Source organism: Carlito syrichta, unplaced genomic scaffold (genome assembly GCF_000164805.1).
Source record: "Carlito syrichta isolate Samal-C Ts95f unplaced genomic scaffold, Tarsius_syrichta-2.0.1 Scaffold82277, whole genome shotgun sequence".
NCBI lineage: Eukaryota > Metazoa > Chordata > Mammalia > Primates > Tarsiidae > Carlito > Carlito syrichta.
This window is the reverse complement of record NW_007026373.1, coordinates 530,471-554,914: the sequence shown is the minus strand read 5'-3', so window position 1 is coordinate 554,914 and position 24,444 is coordinate 530,471. Positions and strand designations below refer to the sequence as shown.

At 49.1% G+C, this 24,444-nt stretch overlaps 1 protein-coding gene across 2 annotated transcripts in view; it reads right to left on the bottom strand.

The window, feature by feature from the left end:
- Positions 1-2,800: 2,800 nt before the first annotated feature.
- Positions 2,801-24,444, bottom strand: part of TRAF1 (TNF receptor associated factor 1) — a 23,522-nt gene continuing 1,878 nt past the window's right edge. Inside the window, exons 2-9 of one of the 2 annotated variants that reach the window (XM_008055740.2) lie at positions 22,751-22,889; positions 22,118-22,508; positions 20,264-20,348; positions 10,366-10,431; positions 9,487-9,897; positions 7,631-7,808; positions 5,665-5,813; positions 2,803-3,291 (exon numbers count right to left, since the gene is read on the bottom strand). In XM_008055740.2, coding sequence (XP_008053931.1) covers positions 3,073-3,291; positions 5,665-5,813; positions 7,631-7,808; positions 9,487-9,897; positions 10,366-10,431; positions 20,264-20,348; positions 22,118-22,257 — 1,248 coding nt within the window. In that variant the 5' untranslated portion in view covers positions 22,258-22,508; positions 22,751-22,889 and the 3' untranslated portion in view covers positions 2,803-3,072. Of the gene's footprint in view, positions 3,292-5,664; positions 5,814-7,630; positions 7,809-9,486; positions 9,898-10,365; positions 10,432-10,641; positions 10,714-20,263; positions 20,349-22,117; positions 22,509-22,750; positions 22,890-24,444 lie in introns of those variants that run through there. The other variant, XM_008055742.2, reaches the window with a different exon arrangement.

Below are 24,444 nucleotides of genomic sequence, written 5' to 3'. Positions count from 1 at the left end.
GCTCTGGTGGAAGAGAAATTATTCAGCATTTTAAATCAGTCTCATCCTGCTCTTAGCAGGCCCAGGGTCACCCAGTAGATGCTTTAGAGAGGGTAGTGCTATACCTGATGCTATCTATGCTATGGCTCATCCTACCCTTCTGCCTTCCCCTCCACCATCCTGCCACACAGAACTTGCCTGTGGCCAAGACTACTTCCCACCTCCAAGCCTGTACTCTCCCCATCACCCCATCCTCTGAATCTCAAAATATTCTCAGGCTGAGTTTAAATGCCACCTCTTTCATGAAGCCCTCCATGCTTCACTCAATAGATCTAGGATTCTATGCTTTCTCTGAGCTTCTCTTATTTTCCATCATAATGATCTACTTATGTGCCTGTTTCCCCCACTGAAGGTAGAGTTTCTTGAGGGTAGGGTGCACATCTTACCTTTCTCCTCCCCAGTGTCCAGCAGAGTAGATGACATGAGCAGGTATCAGTAAAGCTTTGCTGGAGCAACCGCTGCACTCTTTGAAGAGAGTATGTATCTCTTCTCACCAGAAATAAGCAATTAAAGGAACAGAGTAACAGTAGTCCCTCATGTTGGTTTGTCTTATAAATCCCCCTTTGACTCAGCACTTGGTGAGTAGGGATGAGGAGATCATTGCTAGGACACCAGCTCTGAGACAGAAGTCCCCATAACTTGCCCAGCCAGGTGTTCACCTATTACATCTACCCATTCAGGGGAAGTGAGTCAGTTTCCATTGCTGACATGCTATCAGCAATGGGAAGAACAAGAAGCTCCACATGTTCGCAGCGTCATGTGTGGACGCCATCGTACATACAAAGACTAGTGCTCATTTTTGTAGGAAGGGCCCCTGAAACCCCATGGGCTGTGCAGGTCAAGGTGAGGCTTTCCTTGGTTTTCAGATGAAGAGGTTTAGTTTCACTGCAGCCTTGACCTTTTGAGCTCAGGTGACCCTTCTGCCTCAGCCTACCCTTCTGCCTCAGCCTCCTGAGTAGCTGGGACTACAGGTGGTGCCACCACACCTGGCTAATTTTTTGATTTTGTAGAGATGAGGTCTGCTATGTTACCTAGACTGGTCTTGAACCTTTTGCCTCGGCCTCCCGAAAGTGTTAGGATTATATGTGTGACTCACCACACCTGGCCAAGGGCCTGGGTTTTTGTTTTGTTTTGAAGTTGGAGTCTCACTCTGTCACCCAGGCTGCAGTGCAGTGGCATGCTCACAGACACTGCAACCTCAACCTCCTGGGCTCAGATGATCTGTCCACCTTAGCTTTCCCAGTAGCTGGGACTACAGGTATGTACCACTATGCTCAATTAATTTTATTTATTTACTTATTGTAGAGAGGAGGTCGTGCCAAGTTGCCCAGGCTCAGGCAATCCTCATGCCTCTGCCTCCCAAAGTGCTGGGATTACAGGCGTGAGCCACCATACCTGGCCTGGGCCTGGATTTTTTCATCTGTTGAGCCTGCTGTGCCATGATGCTCCCTCACTTCCTTTGATTCTCCCAAATGCTGAAATGCTGGGCTAAGGAGAATAGGCAGGGCCATTGACCGATTTTACAAAAGAAATGCCACAGGTTTGGGGAGTGATATCTATTGCAGCCTCAGCAAGTGGAGGGAGAGTAAGCTGTCGGGAAGGCTTCAAGGAAGAGTGGCAGGGTTCTGACCTGTCTCAAGGTTCCTGGGAAGTTGGGTGAGGCCTCAAAGTTGAGAAGACAAGTGTGGGCCACAGCCAGGCCAAGGCAGGCAGACAGCAGTGTCCAGGCTTCTCTCTCTCCAGTCTTTCCTGTGTGGCTTCTCCTTTGAGGATCAGAGAGCCCACTGAGAGAGGCAGACTGGGGTGTCTCCCTGTTATAGAAAAGATGGAGGCCAAGAAGGGATGTTCCTGCCAGCACGCTGGCCTCTGATGCCACCCACAAGATGGGCGGCACCACCCTGAACTCAGCAATGGCCTTTTCAAACTTGGCTCGGTATGACCAACTCCCACAACTACACGCTCAATGAAGACTTCAAAAGAGAACAGAGAAAATTCTTTCCTTAGTTTTATACATATTTGAAAGGACAACCTCTGCTCGCTGGCTCAGAGGCCCAGGTCAGTCAACTGAGAGAAGTGAATGCCTTGGCTATTTAGATGAGTCAGGACTCAGGAAAGCATCAAAGGTGGAGGGCTCCAAGAAGGGAATTGGAAAGTCTATGCCCCTCTCCTTCACGGTCCTTCGGCGGTGCCTGGGACACTGCAGTGACCTGGTTTCACCTGGATGAAATGAGGATGCTTGGCTGGCAGAGGCGCAGGATGCAGGCAGGGGCTGTGTGTGCTCCTGCCTGTTGGGGAAGCTGAGCTGCTGGGTCCAGGATGGCAGGTACCCTGGAGGCCAGCGCTGCTCACTAGGGGTATTAAAGGTGAGTGAGGAGTTGGAGGCGTGAGTTTCCTGAATGTTTCCAGAAGCCCCTACAGCCCCAGGCCTCACCTGAGCCAGAGGCCGAGAATTAGACTTTCTAGGCTGGAAGGAACTTTAAAGGTCTTCAGGTCTAACCCCCAATCTAATGTCCAGTATAGTCCTCTGGATTTGCTTGTTCACTTCCAGTAATGGGGAACTCAGTCCAAGCCTACACAGGCCACATTCACATTGGTACCCACGGTCCTAGTTCTAACCCTCAGCAGCAAGACAGTAAGCCTGTTTGCAGAACTCCATGGTAGCCCTGCAGAGACCTTCCCTGCTCGGGTCCTACAGCTCCCAGCCAGTTCTTCTCCCCAACTTGGTTCAAGTCTGCCTCAACATCCAGGGCTAGATGGCTCCCTGGCCTTCCAGTGTCGTGTGGTCAGTGAGGAGGGGAACAATTCTGTCCATCTCCTTTTAAACGTCTTGCCTTTGTGGGTCTGGCCCAAGGTCCTGCCATCCAAAGCTGATAGCCGGCTACGGTCAACCAGCCAGTCCTGCTCAGGTCACGCTAGCCCTGGCCCACCCTGTGCTCTTGCACCCTGGGGTCTTGGGCACCAAGGGCAGGACATCACAGTCATCTTGTTAAGCCCCCAGGCTGAGCTGGTGCCTCCTCAGGAGCCCTATCCACCCTAAGCACTGGTCTCCACGATGCACTTGAGGAACATGGTGTCATCCTTCACGTAGGCGTGCTTGGGTGACTGCAGCCTGCTGAGGGGGAAGAAGAGCGGGCAGCCGCTGGCCACGTTGGTTTCACTCTGGGGCCGCTGGAAGGATGCTGAACTCAGGTCAGGCCGGAAGGCGTCAATGGCGTGCTCCCGGTTGTTCTGGTCAAGCAGCATAAAGGTGACCTGCAGGGCGGGGACAGGTGTGAAGTCAGGCCCCAGGCAGCAGCAGCAGGGCTTGAGGACCCGTGCTTGGGCTCAGAGCTGGGCTCTGTGCCTACTTCTGGGGAGCCCCTCTGACCCTTAGCTCAGGCTGATCAGGAGTCAGAGAAGCTACGTTAGGATGGTACCTGGTGGATGGCCAGACCCCAGTAGCCAGAAACACCTGAAATTCCGGGCAGGCTTCAGGGGTCATCCTATGATTAGGATCAGATGTTCCTTCCATCCAGGAGGAAAAGGGGAAGGATGATGATGCCACAGTCAAGTCTGATTGGCTGCTGGGGGCTAACGGTATGACTGAAGCACTGATGAGAGGGCTGGGCTCAATAACCTATGAAGCCTCTGGCTTGGCCGTTTTTGACTCACCAGCTACAGCTGTACCCTCCTGGGGTAAAGCAGAAGGGTGAGAACAGACAGGCCTTCTACAAGGGCTGCCAATCAATGCCCTGACATATTTACACAACTTCTGGTACACACAGAGCAGACATACGTACCTCTGAGAAGCTGATCACCTAAAAGTGACACAAACCCTCTTCCTGACAGGTGCCCCTGCAATGCCCATCAGGACCCTGAAACATCTTCCTGTCACCCACTGAGGCAGTCCTTAAACTCGGCTGCATGTTAGATCCTCTGGGGATGCTCAGGCCTTACCCCTGCTACAGTGAGACCCAGTTGTTGGTCTTAAAATCTCCCCAGCACCTTTGGGAACCGCTGGAGAGGAACTACAGACTCACACCCAGACCATCATAACCTCTCCCCTCCCACCTGCTCCCACCTTAGCTGAGGTCTGTATCTTGACATCTCCTCCTCACTTGATGCTGTTGTTCACCTGCAGGGGTGCCTAGCCTCCCCCCCCAAGCCCTCTTTCAAAACAATTTTTTTTTTTTGGAGTTTCACTCTGTCACCCAGACCGGAGTGCTGTGGCACACTCACGGCCACCCCAGCATCGACCTGCTGGACTCCAGCGATCCTTCCACCTCAGCCTTCCAAGTAGCCGGAACAACAAGCATGTGTTACCATGCCTGTAATATTTTTTATTTACTGTAGCGATGAGGTCTCGCCAAGTTGCCCAGACCAGTCTTGAACCCACGGGTTCAGACAATCGCCCTGGCCTCCCAAAGTGCTAGGATTACTGGCTGAGTCATCAAGCCTGGCCCAAATTTTTTAATAGACTTTAATTTTTAGAGTGGCGCTAGATCCACAACAAAACTGAGCGGAATATACAGTTCCCACATACCCCTGGCCCCTCCCAAACTCCCCTACCATCAACATCCCCACCAGAGTGGCACACTTGTTACAGGGATGAACCTGTATTGACACATCAGTATCACTCAAAGACCGTGGCTTTCATTAGGGTTCACTCTCGGTGTTCCCCATTCTATGGGTTTTGATAGATGTATAAGGACATGCATCCACCATTACAGTATCATACAGGATAGTTTCACTGCCCTAAACATCCTCTGTGCCCCACCTGTTCACCTCTTCCTGCCCCTCCTCCTGGGCAACCACTGATCCTTTTACTGTCTCTACAGCTTTGTCTTTTCCAGAATGCCATATGGTTAGAATCATACAGAATGTAGTCTTTTCAAATTGGCTTCTTTTACTTAGTAATATACATTTGAGGTTCCTCCATGCCTTTTCATGGCTTGATATTTTCTTTTTATTCAGCACTGAATCGTGTTTCATTGTCTGGATGTACCATGGTGTATTTTTCCATTTACTTACTGGAGAACATTTTGGTTGCTTAAGTTTTGGCAGTCATGAATAAAGCTGATTTAAACATCCTTGTTCAGGTTTTTGTGTGGACATATGTTTTCAGCTCCTTTCGGTAAATACCAAGGAATGTAACCGCTGAATCATGTGGTAAGGGTATATTTAGTTTTGTTAGAAATTGCCATATTGTCATCCAAAATGACGGTACCATTTTGCATTCCCCCCAGAAATGAATGAGAGTTCCTATTGCTCCACATCTTCAACAGCACTTGGTATTGTCAGTGTTCCAGATTTTGGCCACTCTTGTAGGTATGTAGTGGTATCTGCTTCCTTTCCTTTTTCAGAAAATCCTGCCGGTTCAGGCTAGCCTCACATCACCTCCTCCAGGAAGGTTTTTGTATTCACTGCACCATGTGAGTTTCATTTCTACATAACCTTCAGGAGTGCTCTGTTCAGACATTTCATCTCTTGAATTCCTGGAGCTGGAGGGAGGCTTGGCTACTAGATCAGAACTCAGTTTCTTGTTTCATAAAAGGGAAAACTCATAACGTGGAAAGGGAAGGGGACTTGCCTAGGTCATATGACCAGCTAAACCAGGATTAGGTCCCAGGTCCCCATCTCTCATACCTTATTCCGGAAAGGCCACGGCAGCAGGGCATCGTACTCCCCTCTCATGATTACGATGAAGAGTGACAGGTGTGTCCTCTTTCCAGTGCCATCCCCATTCAGGTACAGCCGCAGACACAACTTGTAGCCATACTTAGCAGTGTAGAAAGCTGAAATGCGGAAGCCAGAGTCAGCATGGAGGCAGCTGGGAAGTGCTAGACTCTGCAGATGAGGGAAGCGGGACCCAGTGGTTAGGCATGCCCTAGGCTTAAAGCCACGAAAGGGGGGTTAGAGCCCAGCATTCTTCTCAATTAGAGTTTAAGGAGGAACAGACTCTTGGGGATCATCTAGCCCAGTGATTGTCACCTGGCTATCTGGATCAGACTGCCAGCCCCCACCCTCAGTGGCGCCGGGGTGAGAACAGACAATCTGCATTTCTATCAAGTTAGCAGTGATGCCAATGCTGCTAGCCCTGGGACCACATTTTGAAAACCACTGACCAAACCAACTTGCATTTTACAGTCTGGAAGCTGAGCCCAGTAGAGGAAGTGGCTGGTCATCATCTCATAGTGTGTTGGGGACAGAGACAGAGTTAGGGGCCAGGCTTCCTGCCTCCCATAGTGGTTTCTTTTTGCTGCCCTAGGCCAACTGGTTGAGGTACCCTGGAGGCTGGGAGTGTGTGAGGTGACTCACAGTTCTGCCAGCCACCCTCAGCAAAGGCCCTGAGGCATGAGTCATCCCTGGTGATGACGCATGGAAACCCATGGGGTTCTCTCCCTGGGCAGCGAAAGAGCCAAGCCCATCCACGTGAATGTGGGTTCCGACAGCTGCCACCTTCGAGCAGAGGGCCCTTCTGGGAAGGGCTGGGGGCTGACAGGGGTTGAGAGGTGGGCAGGACAGAGGTGGAGGGGGGACAGGTTGACTCATCTCTGCCCATTACATCTTGGTAGAACAGGAAGCCCAAAGCACTGCTTACTTTTTCCCTCTTTGGAAAGAATTGAGGAAAAGAGGTCTGCCAGTGGGGCATGAGGTTAGCCCATGAAAAGGGTTGTCCTGATAGAGCAGGATGACCACTGCTCCTGCAGGAAAAGGGCTCCAGCCCTGCTCCAGGGTTCAGGGCAAACTCTGCAGCCTCATTCTATGCACAAATATGTGTGCTGTTATATTAACAGATATCAATTGTTTTTTTCTTTTTTGAGTCAGAGTCTTACTCTGTCACCCAGGCTGGAGTGCAGTGGTGCAATCATGGCTCACCGAAGCCTTAACCTCCTGGGCTCAGGTGATCCTTCCGCCTCTGCCTCCCAGGTAGCTGGGACTACAGGCGAGCATCACCATACCAGTCTAATTTTTTTATTTTCTATAGAGACAAGGTCTCGATATGCTGCCCAGGCTGGAACATATGTCAATCAATTAAGATAAACATTTACTAAGTAACTACTTTATGCAAGACTCGTGCCACTCCCAGGGGCCCAAAAATGAGTAAGAATGGCCCCAACTTACACAACACACACTCACGTGCTGTCCACAATTTTACACATATGCAAGTGTGTATTACTTAATCTCTGCTCACCTCGTTTCAGATGGCTGGCTCCCTGCAGGCAGGGGTCCCATGGTATTTACCTGTGAAAGTCACCGTCCACCTCCCTCTCACCTGGACAAGCTCTAGCTCACAGCACACTTTCTTTCACATTTGATACCCACTTGACATGGACAACGGCTTTTATTCCTATTTGCAGAACGTGACTGACAAGGGAGAAGAAGGGGCCTGCCCAGGGACAAACAGCCCCCTGCAGTGCATGGGCCGGAGCACAGTCTGCCCTCCACCCCCACGATCCCAGCATGGTCCCTGGCCATGGGAGGTGGCCTGGATGGACACCGGCCTCACTGGACACAGCATAGCTGTCCCAGAGCTGACTGTTCTCACTGCTTGTTTCTGGGGCCCATGGGACCTGCCTACTTCAGTCTCTGAGCCCCTGAGAACTGTTACCTGGGGAGAAAAGGCTGACGGTCCTGCCACAGGCTGACTCGTGGCACCGCCTGGTGACATTGGTGATCTTCCACAGGAAGGTGCCGTCAAAGGAGGCCTCCTCCATGAGGCGCAGGCTCTGCTCCAGCTTGCCCAGGGCCTGGTCTTTCTGGGCCAGGGTCTGCTGCAACTCTGCCACCTGTAGGGAAGCTCGTTCAGTCAAGGACACCAGGATGTGGCTTGAGGAAGAGGCGAGGGTGGCGGGAAATGGACCCCAACCTGCCCTAAGTGTGCTTCCCTGACTACACCCTCAGCACAGGCCCCTATGTTTGCATGTGCTGCCCCCGCCTGGAATTCCTGTTCCTTCCTTCTCCACTGGCCAACTCCTATTCATCCATCAGGAATCCAGCTCATCTGGCCCTCCTCTGGGAAGGCCTCAGCCACTGCCCTATCTCAGCTGGCCTCTCACCTATGTTCTATGAGATATATTTTTCTGCCTTTCCGACCGGATGGTCTCCTCCTCTGATGGCTGGGCCCGTGCATACTCACTTTACCTTTGTGTCCATGCCTTTCATAGAATCTAGGATATAAAAGGCAAGCCAGGAAGTTTGTTGGTGAAATGAAGACCCAGTCGTAGCTGTCAGAGAGCCTACCTTTTGACTGGGGCAAGAATTACATAAATAGAGGCTAAAGCCTCAGTCATTCGAACCCAGTGCCTGGACCTTCTAGTAGGTTTCCCCAGTGAAATTTGATAGAATACAGCTTTATTTTTGGGGGTGCTCAAGTAGGGACACCATGACTGGAAGTGTCCTTAAAGAAAATGTAATCTTTAATTTTACTGAAGGGGAGGCTGAGGTCCTGAGAAGGAAAGAGACTTGCTCAGACCTACACAGCAAGTTAATGATGGCACTGGCACTAAAATCCAGGCCTAACTCAATATGGGTCAAGGATGTAACCTTACTGGAAAAAGAAAAAAAGGAACAGTAGAATGGTGACTGGCTACATTAAGAAAAGTACAGCCAGGTGCTATGGCTCACGCCTGTAATCTCAGCACTGTGGGAGGTGAAGGCAAGAAGATTGCCGGAGTCCGCAGGTTTGAGACCAGCCTGGGCAACTTGGTGAGACATTGTCTCTACAAGAAATCAAAATAATTAGCTGGGTGTGGTGGCACACACCTGTGGTTACAGCTACTTGGAAGGCTGAGGTGGAAGGATTGCCTGAGCCCAGCAGGTCAAAGGCTGCGGTGGCCGTGAGCATGCCTCTGTACTCCAACCTGGATGACAGAATGAGACACCCACTCAAAAAAAAAAAAAAAAAGAAAAGTATAAAGGTGGGAACAGTCCTGTTGGACCAAGAATTGTCAGATAAGTGGAGTATCTGGAGTCAGTCTGGGACAATACTCCAAACATATAGAGTCATTCAGCCAAAGCCTATGAGGACAACACACGACACAACATATTGACAAAGGGGTGAGAGTGCTGGGGCTTTTAATCTAAAGAAGGACATACTCAGGTGGTATATAATCACTGACTAGCCATCTCTGAAGGGCTGCCATGCAGACTACATGGCAGATCTGCTCAGAGGAGCAGGGCCAGGAACAATGCAGGGAAGACACAGAGAGGCTGATTTTAGCTCAGTAAAAGGAAGAACTTGCTAATAGTGAAAAACGTCCTGCAATGGTATGAGCTGCCTAGGAAGGAAAGGTGCTATCACAGAAGTTCGAGCAAAGGAGCTGAAAGACTGGAGACCACAGCTGCCGACTCAGTGCTCCTCCTGGGAGGTCCTGAGACTCTGGGGAGATGGGTCTTGATGGGGGAGTGACTGCCTTGAGCAGGAAGAATGACTCTGGAGACAGGGTGATCTGCCTGCCCCCTTACCCTCTGCTCCAAGCTCAGGATGCGCTCACGGTCCAGCTGGCTCTGGTGGATGGAGGTGGCCAGGGCGAGGTGGGAGGCCTCCACCTCCTTATTGAGGACAGCAACGATGTTCTCAAACACATGCAGCTTTCCCTCCAGCTCGGCCAGGAGCTTCTCCTTCATGAAGTGCTGTAGAGCCAGTTCGTCCTGGCTCTCGGAGCAGGGTGCCCGGTAGCAGTCCACCTCCAGGTCCCCCGCCACCTCCACGGCCGCCTGCAGCTGCAGGTCTGACAGATTCTGCTCTAGGGCCATGGGCTCAGACCCGGGGCCAGAGCCCAGTCGGGCTTTCCACTGTTTCATGAACCCCAGCAGCAGGTTCAGGTGGGAGGCCTGGGAGGTGACCTCATGCTCCTGTATAGACTGCAGGCTTCCCTGCCAAGAGAGTGGGCTGATCAGTGAAAACAGGTGGAGGAGAACCAAGGAGCAGTGAACAGCCCCACCATCAGAGGTTACCAGGAGAGTCAGATTCACTCGCTCAGCAAAGGAGAGTGGCTCGCTGCACAGAGTGAATTCAGGAGCAGGACCTACAATGAATCACATGCACCCTGACCTCTACAGGGACAACCCTGCCCTGCCCTCAAGCACAGCGATGATTCAGGACCATGGAGAGAGCCGGGGGGGGATGGGGGGTCATTTTTGCTTTGTTACGCCAATGTTCAGGTGAGACATTAAAAAAGATCTTCCCTGAGTACTGTGATGACTTAATAGTGGGATCTGTGCTTGGAAAAGTAATGAGTACTACTCCAGAGGAGTATCTTGATGTGCTGGAAAAATCCTGGAGGGGCTGGAGTGGGGAGACCCAGAAGCCTGGAGCCATAGTGGACAGACCTCCTTACTCACCATGAAGGAGCAGCCAACACCTGCAAAAGAGCACCCAACTCCAGTCTCGGCCATCTCAGGGTGAGCCTGGAAATAATCACTGTGTCACTAGATGTTACAGGGATCCCTGTGACTACCCCTAGGGCTCCCTGCAATGCACCAGGGTTCACCAGGGCAGGAGCTGGGCTGGGCTACATGACACTGCACATGCTGTTCCCTTTGCCTGGAGGACTCCTTTCCAGCCCTTGAGCTTCGCCCATCCATGACCTTCCTTCAAAGCAGGACCTGGGCCGCTGCTGCATTCCTGGGCAGCACTGCTGTTTCTCCTGTCAGGGCACATTCTACACTAGTCTATCATCACCATGCACTCTTTGGTTGCCTATGCCTGTCTGGGGACTCTGTGAGGGTCATGGGCTGTTGCCAGTGCTGAGGGCAGTGCCTGGCACAGTGGAGCCAATCAGAACATGCTGGCTGCACGAGGTTCCCTCCTCCTGAAGCCCTTGGGGACCCTTCCCACAGTCCTCTTCTGCATCCCTCCCTGACCATCTCTCCTTGACAGAGGCGTGTCTGCCCTGCACCACCTTCCCTTCCAGATAGCGTGCAGCCTGGGGGCAGGAATAGAGAAGGGTCTCAAGGCCAATAGCAACTTGACACTGCTCTTAACCTATTTAGGTCTGAAGGGTTTACCAATTGCTTTCATGGTCATAATTCTTCTTAGAGCTCATAATAACACTATAGTGGGGGAAGATAGGGCATATTTTTTGTTCCCATTTTACTGATGAAGAAACTGAGGCTCCTGGGTGGAAGGGACTTGCCTGAGGAGGCAGCACTAGGAAGCAGCACAGCCACAGCGCTCCTCCCACACTGTATTGCTGTCTCTTAGTAAGAATAAGCCCAGAGGAGATGGGAGAAATTCTTCCAAACATATACAGTCATGTGTCACTTAACAACAGGGACACATTCTGAAAAATGAGTCTTTAAGCAATTCTGTCATTGTGCAAATACCATAGTGTGTACTTACACAAACCTAGTTGGGTCAGCCTGCTATACACCTAGGCTATATGGTCTAGTCTGTTGCTCCCAGGCTACAAACCTGCACAACACCTTACTGAACTGAATACTGTAGGCAACGGTAACACAATGGTCAGTATTGGTTTATCTACACATAGAAAAGGTACAGCAAAGATACAGGATTATAATCTGATGGGACCACCGTCATATATGCAGTCTGTCGTGGACAGAAGCATTACATGGAACATGACTATGTCTTCAAAAGGGCTTATATCCAGAATATATGGAGAACTCTTACAATCTCATAATAAGAAGACAAACGGCCTAGTAAAAAATGGGCAAAATAAAGAACAGATACTTCACACAAGGAGATAGAAGAGTGACAAATAAGCTATGAGAAGATGCTCAACATCACCAGTCATCAGAGAAATGTAAATTATTATTATTATTATTTGAGTTGGAGTCTCACTCTGTTGCCCAGGCTGGAGTACAGTGGCAAGTTCACGGTCACCCCAGCGTTGATCTGCTGGGCTCTGGTGATCCTTCCGCCTTAGCTTTTCAAGTAGCTGGAACTACAGGCGCATGCTATATGCCTGGCTAATTTTTTTTTTATTTATTGTAGAGACGAGGTCTCACCTAGTTGCCTAGACTGGTCTCGAACCCGTGGGCTCAGGCAATACACTCGTCTCAGCCTCCCAAAGTGCTGGGATTACAGGCTGAGCCACATTTCTTGACCGCGCCCAGCCAAGAAATGTAAATTATAACTGCAGTGAAATACCACGATCCACTCACGAGTATGGCTAAAATTAAAAAGAGAGACAACAGTAGGTTTTGGTAAGGATGTGGAGCAACGAGAACTCTCACATGTTGCTGGTGGGAATGTAACATGGCACAGACACTGGAAAAGTTGATGGGAGTATCTTAAAAAGTTAAACTTTACTTGTAAAATAACTTATTTAAACCAAAAAAGTTGCCACAAAATCCACACATTTCACTCCTAGGAATTTATGCAAGAGAAAGGAAAACATGTCCGTGTAAAGATGTGTATGTGGATGTTCATAATAGCCCCAAACTGGAAGCAGCCCAAATGCCATCAACTGGTGAGTGGATGAACAAATTTTGGTATATCCATGCTCTAGAATGCTTCTTAGCAATCACGTAGAAGTAAACACTATATAAACAATAACATGAATGAACCTCAAACATATTATGCTAAATGAAAGAAGTCAAACACAAAAGTCTTTGTACTACCTGATTCCATTGTTACAAGATTCTAGAAAAGGCCAAACTGTAGTGACAGATAGTGGATTGGTGGTTGCTTGGGGCTGTGGATGGGGGGAGGGGGGAACGGACAGTGCAGGGACACAAAGCAGCTTTATCCAGTGCAGAAATGTCTGCCATCTTGACTGTAGTGGTGGTCACACAATTATATACATTCATCAAACTGTACACTTAAAATAAGTGAATTTTATTGTGTGTAAATACCATCTTGATTTTACAAGAGCTTTGGGTTTTTGGGGGGTTTTTTTTTTGCTGTTTTTTGAAGCAATAACCTCATAGGGCTTTGTAAAGTAGGATTTGGATGAAAGGAAGGGAGGACAAAGGTCTTTCAGGCTGAGCAAGTACAAAGCCACACTAGTTATTATTCTTTAAAAGTCAAATAAGCAGAGAGCTGCGTGCTTAATGAGTACAGTTGGTTTGGGACACAGAGCACAGTCCAGCAAAGGGCCACCCCCCTCGCCCCACTGTTCTGGGCTTCAGAGACAAGTTGTTCCCAACAAAGAATGGAAAACAGATGTTCTACGGGGGGCAGGCAGAGGGCGGCCTTGGCAGGGAGAACACACTGGCTTTGGGAAGTCTGCAGTGACGAAGCCTCTCCTGATAGGTAATTTCTGACATGTGGGAACAATGGAGGGCCTGATGCCAGGTGTGGACCTGGCTCCTGGCGAATGGACTTGGGGTAACCCCTCCAGCCCCAAACTCCCTGCAAGTCCATGACTCAAATTCTCTGTGGTTCTAAGGATCGAAATTTGAAGTGAGAGTCATAAGAGGGACACAAAGGTGGAAATGATCAAGCTAAAGCTGGATTCCAGACATCACCCAGCAGGTAGCAGGGTATGTTCTCCAGCAGCTGAGCCATACCGGCATTGTGTGAGCAGTGACAGTGTGTTGCAGGGGACAAGATGCAATATGGACATACAGGATAGCCTTCCATGATGCGTGTACAGGTGTGGATGTGACCAGTTTCAGATGCCTGCTGGAGAAGGGGGCATGAGTGATCCCTTAGAGTGTATGGGGAGTTAGGGTATGGGCCCTGAAGCCAGCCTGTTGGGGTTCAGAGCCCATTTCTGTCACTTCACATACTTGTTGTGTGGCCCTGGAGAGTTCCTAATTCTCCATGTTGCAGTTTCCTCATCTGCAAAATGAGGATAATAGTATTCTTCTTATAAAGTTAATGTGAGGATTAAATGAGATAATATGTGCAAGTGCTGGTATTAGTTACCTATTGCTGCTATAACAAAATATCACAAACTTAATGGCTTAAAACAACACAACTTTATTATCTTCCAGTTCTGGAGGTCAGAAGTCCTAACATCAAAATTGCTGGCAGGACTGTGTTCCTCCCAGAAGCCCTAGAGTAGAATCTGATTTCTCACTGTTTCCAGCTTCTAGATGCTGCCTGTGTTCCTTGGCTTTCAGTCCCTTCCTCCATCTTCAAAACCAGCAGCAGATGACCTTCCAACTTCTCTGACTCTATTGCTTTCCTCTTATAAGGACACTTGGGGTTACCTTGGGCCCACCTAGATAATCCAGGGTAATCTCCCCATTTCAGGATCATTAATTTAATCACGTCAGCAGAGTCCCTTTGCCATTATTATGGGCTCGGTGTCCCCCACCCAAATTCATATGTTGAAGTGCTAACCCCCAGGACCTCAGAATGTGGACATGGGATCTTTAAGAGCTAAACAAGTTAAAATGAGGTCATTAGTGTAGGTCTTAATCCAGTGTGACTGGTGTCTTTATAAGAAGAGGAAATTTGGACATGAAGGACCATATGAAGACACAGGGAGAAGACAGCCATCTACAAACCACGGAGAGAAGCCTTAGAGGAAACAAACCCGTCAATACCTTGTCTCAGACTTTGAGTCTCCAGAACTGTGAGGAAATACATTTGTTGTCTGCAACACCCAGTCTGCGTACTTTGGTATGGCAGCCCTAGCAAATAAATAGAGCTGTGTGTAATAACCTACTCACAGGTTCTGGGGATTTGAATGTGGACATCTTTGGAAGACACTATTTTGCCTAACACAGTGCTTCATAAGTGTTAGTCATTAGTAGTAGTATTACTATTATTAGTATTATTATCCCTATGAATTAAGTACTGCCCTTGAGACACTTCCCCCAACACCCAATGGCTGTCATATGCATATATCTCATTTTTAAAAAATTTACTAGAGATGAGCTCTTGCTATATTGCCCAGGCTGGTCTCAAACTCCTGGGTTCAAACAACCCTCTTTCCTTGGACTCCCAGAGTACTGGGATAACAGGTATGAGCCACTGTATTCAGCCACATGTATCTCATTTAATCCTCACATCTCAAACTCTTCAGGACTAATTCTACAAAACTCCATTTTCCCATTGGATTTCCTCAAGGTAGAGGAACATCCCTAAATGCTTAAGGCCCTAGAACATTCTCTATTTATACAGGACCAAAGCATTCTGGGATATTTCCCATAGGATCCCTGCAACACTCCTTAGAGGCAGATGGGGCTAGATTTGCTCCACCCTAACACTGACAGAGAAACTGAGTGAATGGCTTGAGGTTACGCCATGCCTGCAAGCTAAGGAGTCAAGGGAACCTGGGTCTTCTCTCCCTTGCAAGGGCATGCTACCTTCTCGGCATGTGCAAAGGCACCACCCATTCATAGTCATGAGGAGGTTGGACTTTGAGGTTCCACGACCCTCGTGCAGGGGAGGAAGCTGAAGCCCAGGGGTAGGTAGTGACTCACAAAAGGCAATGGGGCAAGGACAGGGAGAGACCAGGAGCCCCAGAGTCCAAGCCCACAGTCCATCTTCCCCAAGAGTCTTTGGCTTGATCAAGGGGTGTCCTCACCCAAAGGCTGAGGATCGAGGGGACAGAGATGGAATGAGGTACAGGTTGCAGGAGAAGAACAGGGGATCTGTCCTGGGCCAGCAGCCCTGAAGTACATCTGGTGCCACAAGTGGCCCCTGTGTGAGTGGTCTCATTGCTTGCAAATTGCTAAAAATAAAGTTTGCGGTGGAATTTCCTTTGAGAAGAAAACAAAAATAGAGAAAGAAGATTCCCAGTCCCGAGGGAACACTTGCTCTTCTGTCTGGGTCTGAGGAGTCTCTGGGTATGTGGAATTCCTGACCACGCTGTGTGGCGGGGTCATAGTCCCATTCAGAGACCTGGGCCTCTGAGAATGTGAGTGTTAAGAGAATGTCAGGGTATGAGTGCCGCTTCTGTGTAGCTGTGCGTACAACAAAGAGGATCTGGACATGCCAGGCGCTGCCTTCCCTACTGGGTTGGGCTCAGAGGCCAGCTAAGGTCCTAGATGCCCTGAGGGTCTGTTTCTGCTCAGGCCCAAGCTAGTCCTGAGATGGGGGTAATCTACAGTCACAGGGAAACTTGGTCAGACTGCTGCTGTCTGCCAGTTCCTGTCAACTCCGCTCAGCTTGACTGTCACCTACTCCAGGAAGCCCTGCCTGACTGTCCTGATTGAAAGTAGCCTTGTTCATTCTGGTTTTTCCATAGCACTTTGTGGATTCTAGCACTTAAGGCTGACTGTGCTATTTATCATGCAGAAAATACTTAGGGGGGTGGGTGGTATGGTGGCTCATGCCTGTAATCCCAGCACTTTGGGAGGCTGAGATAGGAGGATTGAGACCAGCCTAGGCAACACAGCAAGACTTCATCTCTATAAAAAATAAAACAATTAGCCAGGTGTGGTGGTGTGTGTCTGGAGTCCCAGCTACCCAGGAGGCTGAGGCAGAAGATCACCCGAGTCCAGGAAGTTGAGGCTGTAGTAAACTGGAATCGCACCACTGTACTCCAGCTTGGGCAACTGAGTGAGACCCCCAACTCAAAAAAAAAGAAAAAACATCTGGGGGATGATCCCCCATTTGGAGGCAGCATAGAGAAGATGCCAACAGCCCAAGGGACAGGAGAGGGACTTAGGCTCAGGTTGCAGGAGAAGAACAGAGATCTGTCAGCCCAAGAGGTAGGAGTTGGAGCCTGGCTTTGCCTTCCACTTGCTATGTGCTTTTGGTCTAGGCCTGCCTCCTCGCTACCACCCACCAAACAGGATGTTGTGGACTGGTGAGATTAGATGCAAAGTGTCACTTTAGAAGTGTAAGGGCTTAGGGGCTCACTTCAAGGGTTAAACAGGAACACATTTGCCCCAAATGCAAAGACACTGGGGACTCGATGTCTTTCCACAGATGTGGGACTGACTCAGGAACAGGAGGCTGCCCTGCCTTTTGTGGCATCAAGGGAGACAGACTTCAGCTCAGCACAAATAAAAGGAAGATGTTGCAACAGTCAGAGTCCCGCCAAGGTGGTAGTGGTTGTTTTATGGCATACTGAGCTCTCTGCCATTGGAAGGACACGGAGTCACAAGGCAGGAATCCAGCCCAGAATGGAAATTGGACCAGACAGCTTAAACCCCTGTTATTTTCTGACTCTAGAAAAAGTGAAGGCATTACTGTGAGCCATTGGCAATCAGATGTCAGCTTGCCTTTGACCTTCCCGAAAGGGCCCCGGGGGGGAAAAGAGTGAGAGAAACAATTCCATTTGCAGGGTCTTGGCAGACAGGATTGAATGCTATTTTCTAGCTCCCAGGTCTTCCCCTGATTCACTGTCACTTTTACAAAAGATCCCTCCAGGCAAGAGCCAAGTCTCTAACTAGGCCAACATTAATCCTTTAATTCCCACTCCTTCCATTAGGTAATCAGCCCATGGCTCTGGGCACTTCTTGGGAAGATACTAATCTTAAGAGTCAGAGGATGAGGACAAACTGATAAGCAGATGGCACAGGATGTGTTTGTAAGGACTGGCGCCTGTGTGCTTAACTCAGCTGGTCCCCTGTGCTCCACCCTGCCTCCAGCCCCCAGATTGCCCCAGATGCATAGGCAAACTTGGGGATGACCACATATGTAAAGTGTGAACTTATAATCAGTTGCTTTCCTTTGGTCGAAAGTCCCCCAACGTTCCCATCAGGGGCAGGAGCCAGAGGAGTCCTTGTTTTTTCCCCCATGTGACTTTTTGCAGGTGATGAGACCACCAACTCAATCCCTGTCCCAGCTTTTCACGAGGGGTTCAGTGATGGCGGCATGATCTGGACAGCTGGCAGGAGGGGTAGGGCTGATGCTTCCAGAGGCCTGCCTGCATGAAAGAGGCCTTTGCCCCCAAATACAACAGCATACTCTTCCACTCCACAGCCTGTCAGGGTGCCTGTAATTCCACCAGTAAAGTCCCTGCTTTTGGTTTAAGGCAGCAGTTTCAAGTGGTGCTCTGCAGGGCCTTAGGAGTCCCCTGAGTTGCCCAGGGGCTGGGATAGGAGAAAGAAATGGGGCAACGATGCCTGCTTGAATACTTTAGGACTACTGTTTTCTTAACTTGTTCTATTCTTTTCTCTTAACAAAATTAATACACATTCATTGTACAAATATTAGATAATATAGATAAGAGATACTTTAATATCTCTTAGTCCGGTGGCTTTAACTTATTCATCTTTGTTAAAGTAAAATCAGATGAAAGCTAAGTGCTCTGACAGAAGGGGCGCCTAGAAAAGCCCAACCCGCCTGCATTCTTTTGCAGGTGAGGCACAGAGGACTTAGAGGCCTGCTCATGTCTCAAAGCCGGTCTGCTAAGGTGGGCAGACAGGGAGGCTCAGGAAGCTACTCCATGGACCAGGGCATCCTAACTCTTACCATGCTATAGAGTGTAAAGTTCCAGGAAAATGCATTTGATCCTTATTATTATTCCTGGAGGGCCTGTTGGTGGAGGGGCTGCTGAGAAGAGGATGGAAGAGTCTCAAAACAAGCTGAGCCAGGCTCAGTGGCTCAGCTTGTAATCCCGCGCCTTTGGGAGGCTGAGGTGAGTGAATTGCCTGAGCCCACGGGTTCGAGACCCACCTGGGCAACTTGGCGAGACCTCATCTCTACAATAAATCAAAAACTAGCTGGGTGTGGTAGCGTGCACCTGTAGTTCCAGCTACTGGGAAGGCTGAGGCGGAAGGATCACCAGAGCCCAGTAGGTCAAGGCTGCAGTGGCCGGGAGAGGCCACTGCACTCCAGTCGGGGCGACACAGTGAGACTCCAACTCAAAAAACAAAAAGCAAAAAACAGAAAACAACAAGCTCTGGGCAGGGTAGGAAATTCCCCTGAACTTTTGGAATGAGAAGGACCAGCTCAGGAAGGGAGAGGGTGGGTGTGGATGCTTGCCTGCTTCTGGTCCACAGGTGGGGGGAGAGCCGCCCCACCAACATTGACATCATAATGATAATGTGGACATCACAGATCCCAGAAACTTAACATCTTTACTTTATGGATGAAGAAAAAGGGCCTGGGAACTGCCTCCAGCCACTCAGTGAATTACACAGAACCATCCCTGGGGACCAGGCTCCTGATCCCTGGGCCATAGTTTGTTACAAGAAGAGAACTCTGGCTGAAAGGAACCAGGCACCTCACGGTGGGGGTAAGAGGGTGGCCAAGCAATGAGATCCAGCCCACTGAGGTGAGTTAGCACAAGACTCCCCAGGGGATCTCAGGAGGTCCCATGTGTAAACAAAGATCAGATTTTAAGCAGTGATTCCTACATGTTTGGATTCATGCAAGTTTATTTTCATTTTTAATTGGGATATTAACATAGGGATTGCTATCTTTTTTATTTTACCTAGTACAGGCTGTACCAAAAACTATCATCTACCGTCACATCTTTTCATTTTTATATTTATAGGAAAAGACACAATCTCAGAGTAAAGGTTAGTTTTATAAATAGAATTTAGTTTTATATTAACTTACTTATATGAGCTTTCTTTATTTTTATCATTTTGTCATGAGCTGGTGGGAACAGACCAGTTCTGGATGACATATGGGAACCCCTGAGCCGGACAGATAACCTATGAGGTTTTTTCCAGCTTGAGAGGGATGGGTTTCTAATTGTAGTGCCTGAAAATGTCTCTTTGGCCCCTCACACTTCCAAAGGTGTCACTTATTCCTAGAAGCACAGCTTGGTAGAGCCCAAGATGTGAGTTGATAACAGCCTCTCCCTGCCTAAGGACAGACGGGCAGAAATATCTATTTAGATCAAGAGTTGGCTAACTTCCTCTGTAAAGGGCCAGATAGTAAGTATTTTGGGTATTGAAGTCTCAGTTGCAAGTACTCAACTTGGAGTTACGTTGTGGAGAGACAGCAGCCACAGACAACACATACATGTGTGGGCATTGCTGAGTCCCAATAAAACTTTATTTATGGACACAGAAGTTTGAATTTGACACAACTTGTATTTATGTCCCAAAATATCATTCTTTTTTTGATTTTTTTCAAACACTTAAAAATATAAAAACCACTTTTGGCTTTTTTATAGGTTGTACAAAAACAGATGGTGGGCCAGATTGGCTTATGAGCCACAGATTATAGATCCCTAGTCTAGACTGTTCTCACTTTAAATCCATTGCAGACTAGCCAGGTGGCTTTGGGCAAGATGCTTTACCACTAAGAACATCAGTCTCCGCATGGCTTATAAAGTGTATTCAGTCCAGATTCAAGACAAGGAGGAAGGCGCCTGCCAGGGGCCAAGTGGGTGGGCAGTTGCCTACTTGGCCTCAACCTGGACAAATCAAGGAAATGGACAAATGCTCTTTCTTGGATATGCCAACGTACCTTGTCCTGAGTCCGAAGGCTTCCTGGACTTACAGAATGGTGATCATCCCCTCTGCATTTGGGACAGATCCGGTCTTCGCTGTTCCTGGGGAAGCATGGACAAATCCCTATGAGACACTATGAACCCCCCAGCACCTTCCACTCTCCTGACAGCTCCAGGAAAAGTACAGCCCCACAATCTCAGAAACCATTTCAAACCTCAAAAGTATTGAACATCCCATGCTTTCCTACAGTTTGCAGTGAGCTTTCTGGGCAGCCAAAACTCACCCGAACTGACCAAAAGTTATTAGGCCCTTTCTTGTCCCACTTATTGTATTTATATGTTTCATTGCAGAAACATTAATGTGCTTGATTATAAGGTACCGCCCTATTCCCCGCCAGAAGAATTACATAATGCACTGACTTGCTTTTCTAAAAACATTCCAAACTCCAAAACACATCTGATCCCAGGGGCTTAGGCAAGGGACTGTGAATGTATAACTCTATTTGCTCTTCTCAGCGTCCACTATTTGGCTTTGGTTTCTTATTTTTAGCAATTACAGATGGTCATGGGTTATTAGAACAAGAAGGGGCCTCAGGGACCACCTAGCCCGGAGGTTCCTAATCAGGACTGGGTGGCAGATTCTAACTGGAGTGATACCTGGGCACTTGTGTGAGATTCTGCTCCCAAGTGATTCTGACCCATAGTGAGAGCTACTGAACTATCTTATTTCACAGAGGAGGCCCTGAAGGGCGTGTGGATTGGCCAAGGTAGAGTGAGTCAGGTGCAGGGCTGAGCAGATGCTCTTCAGGTCTCAGGCCTGGGCCCCTGTGACCTCCAGTCAATTCCTGTCAGGTTTTGGAAGAGTGGAGAGGGAAGCCAGGAGACCCACCACCAAAGCCTGAGCTGTACCCAGAACAATCAGCTTGATAAGGTTTGTTCCTCTACCCCTCCCCTCTGGCCTTTCCACTGCCACAACCCCTCCCCGCTTCTCAAAGCCTCCCCTTTTGTCACTACTTTGAACTTCTCACTTGCTTGACTCAGCTTTCCCACCTTCTTAAGCTGTAAAGTCCCAAACAAAAGGTCATCACATGAGGCAGTCTAAGAGCATAGGGCATTTTGCCAAGAAACTGACCCGAAGCAAGCTGAACTAATCTTTTGCTTAAGCCTCAGTCTCCTCATTCATAAAACAGGATAATAATAGTACCCACCTTTCCAGGCTGTTCTGAAGACTCAAGGAAAAAGTCCTTGGTACCCAGTAGGTGCATAATAGTCGCTTAAAGAGGGATGCGGATGATAGCATTGACGTAACACCTTTCTGGATTATTAATATTTTAAATATAAATACATACATATATCTATATCTTTGCTTTCAGGGGTTCCCAGCAAACACTATAAGGTGATAGACAATACTGTGAAAGATGATATATTTGTATAACAGTTTGTCATTTACCAAGGGATTTATGATATTGTTATTATAAGGACTTTTTGGACTCTTGTTAATTGGGCTTTGTAGCAATTCTATGAGGCCCAAATAGTTTTACAGACAAGAAAGTTGTGGCTTAGATACACTGGCACTTGGCACCAGGCCACACAGTCAGTAAGTAGCCTTGTTGGGCTGAGGCTCTCCCTCAGCAGTGATGGCCTTCTGCTGTGGGAGCTGACATCTTTCTGTGGCTACTTTTCCTTCCACCAACAGCCAGAGGGGCAGTGTAAGGGTGTATGAGGAAAGGGTGTGGAAACTGAGGCTCCGAGAGGTGAAGCCACCTGTCCAAGTCATCATCATCATCTCCCTTAGCCCTTGTCTCCCGTCAGGAGCCCCTTCCTCCCCGGCACCTGCTTTCCACCCACCATTTGCTCCTCCATCCCCTCACCTCAGGTTCTCAGAGAGACAGGCTGCGCAGCAGAGAGCCCTGGGCTCTGATGGGTCCTGGCAGACGGTGGGGGGGCACCCAAAGGGAAACTCATTCTCATCGGGGGCCGGGCGGGGGCTGCTGGCTGAGCTGGAGGCCATCTTGGGGTCCTAGGCTGGCTGGAGGACCCGTCTAAGTTCCTCCAGGGCAGAGGGCCAGTCCCGTGGAGTCTGTGATGAGAGGAGAGGTGGGTTCTGGCCTGGGCCTCTCTCTCTCTGGTGAGCAGGAGCATCTGACGACTTTATCTTCTTCTCTTTGGCTCGTGTGGTTCAACGTCACAGCTGAGTCAGAGCAGGGATGGGGTAGGAATTACCCTTGTGGTGAAAAAAATCCCCTGGATGGTGACTGAGGGCTTTAGGAGTGTCCAGTCATTTTTTAGAGTGAGAAAGAGCAAGAGAACGAGTCAGAGAAAAAGAACCGTGTCACAGATTTTCAGGAACCACTATTATAAAGTTCCCCTATCTGAGAATCACAGGTTGTCACTGGCTTTTTCTACCTCCTCCTGGGCACATCAGAGGAGAAGGCCCCAAGTGGCTAGTGTCTGTGTTCCCTGGCACCATCCAGCATCCTAGAATTCTCAGTTGGGGTGCTCACCTTCCTAGTGGAAGTCCCCAGGGTCCTGGAAGCAGGTCCAAAAATTCAAGTTCCAGGTGTATTTGCTCTGCCCTGTCCGGAGCATCTGGGTGATCTCAGGTAAAAGCCACTTCCTGACAGTGAGTTCTGATTACCCCATCTGCTAAAACAAAACAAAAAAAGTTGCAGTAGGTGGTCTCTAAGCTCTATGATTCTGGAACCCCAGAGGCAGCAGGAAGGTCTCCAGTGACCCAACTCCCCATGGCCTTCTGATAGTCACAGTGACAACACAGGGTCCTCCTCTCCTTTAAAGTCCAAGGTCTGAGGACTATAGACTCCTCAGGGCCTGCCCACCACAGCCCCAATGAGGAAGTCATAGACAGCGACATGCTCGGGTCAGGTGCCACCACTTCCCTGCCCTGAGAACAAAGCACTAAACAAATGCAAGATCATGGCAGCTGGTCTCAGCAGCCCAGTGGGACATAGACCCATGTTTGCAGGAAAAGTGAACCATGGGAACAATGGCTCCTGGCATGTTAACTGTGTGCTGGGCCACATTTACTCTCCAAATCCCTAAAATAGCCTGCTGGAAATTCTTCTGCAGCCATGCATAGGCCCAAAGAAGCAAGATGCCTGGTCCAAAGTCACACAGCCCCTGGTGGTGGAGTGGGATTCACACCAGGGCTGTGGGGCTCCGAAATTTGTGTTCTTCCACCCACTCAAGAGAGATGAAAGCAAGGGAGCCTGGTAGAGCCTAAGAGCCTGGGATGGAGGTCAGAGTATTCAGTTCGATTCATCTAACAGAGATATCCCTGCACATCTTTCTATCCTGCTGGGTTGCTACATGGATTTTGCAAACTTTCAGGTTTAAATCATGGGTTTTGAGGTCAGACAGATCTGAGTTGGGATCCTGGGTCTACCACTAGTTGTGGGTCCTTAGACAAGGTCCTTCACTCCTCTAAACCTTAGTTTCTGCATCTGTAAAATGAGATTCATAATACTATTTCACCCAACTGTTATGACTAAATGAGGCCATGGATGAAAGGGCAGCAGGATGTGTAGCTCAAGTGAAGAGCTCGAAAGCCCCTGATATTCTCCTCAGATGATGGCCGCAGCCTTCCAGCTTCTCAAAATAAGGGGAAAGGATTAAAGTGGCAAAGCAGGCTTGCTTATACAGTGTTTTTCAACTATCAACTTTCCTTGACTCTCACAGGTAGAGCGGGCTGGACCTGACCCTGGATAAATTGGACGGCCTACCTTCCCTGGTATGACACCATGGCTGCCAGGGACTGCTGGCAAGGAGGGCATGGTACCCTATAGCTATAGTGTAAGTCACAACCTCCAACCTCACAGCACATGACCTTGAGGCCTACTTCTACACTATTAGAAAGGCACTCCCTTAACTGCCCGCCCCAAACCTGCAAATCTTCCTGTATCCCTACCTGCTCCCTTTTTCCAACAGTTTGGGATAAAAGTGGCACTCAAGACTCATCTCTTCATCTCTGGGTCTCTTTCTCTCTAGTCCCTTTTCTTCTCCCCTCTGGTTTTAATACCTCCCTCTCTATCTGCTCCTTTCTATCAGCATCCAAATATGACCAAGATACTCTGATAAGAAAAGGGGTCCAGAAGCCGGGCTCGGTGGCTCAGCCTGTAATCCCGCGCCTTTGGGAGGCTGAGGTGAGTGGATTGCCTGAGCCCGTGGGTTCGAGACCCGC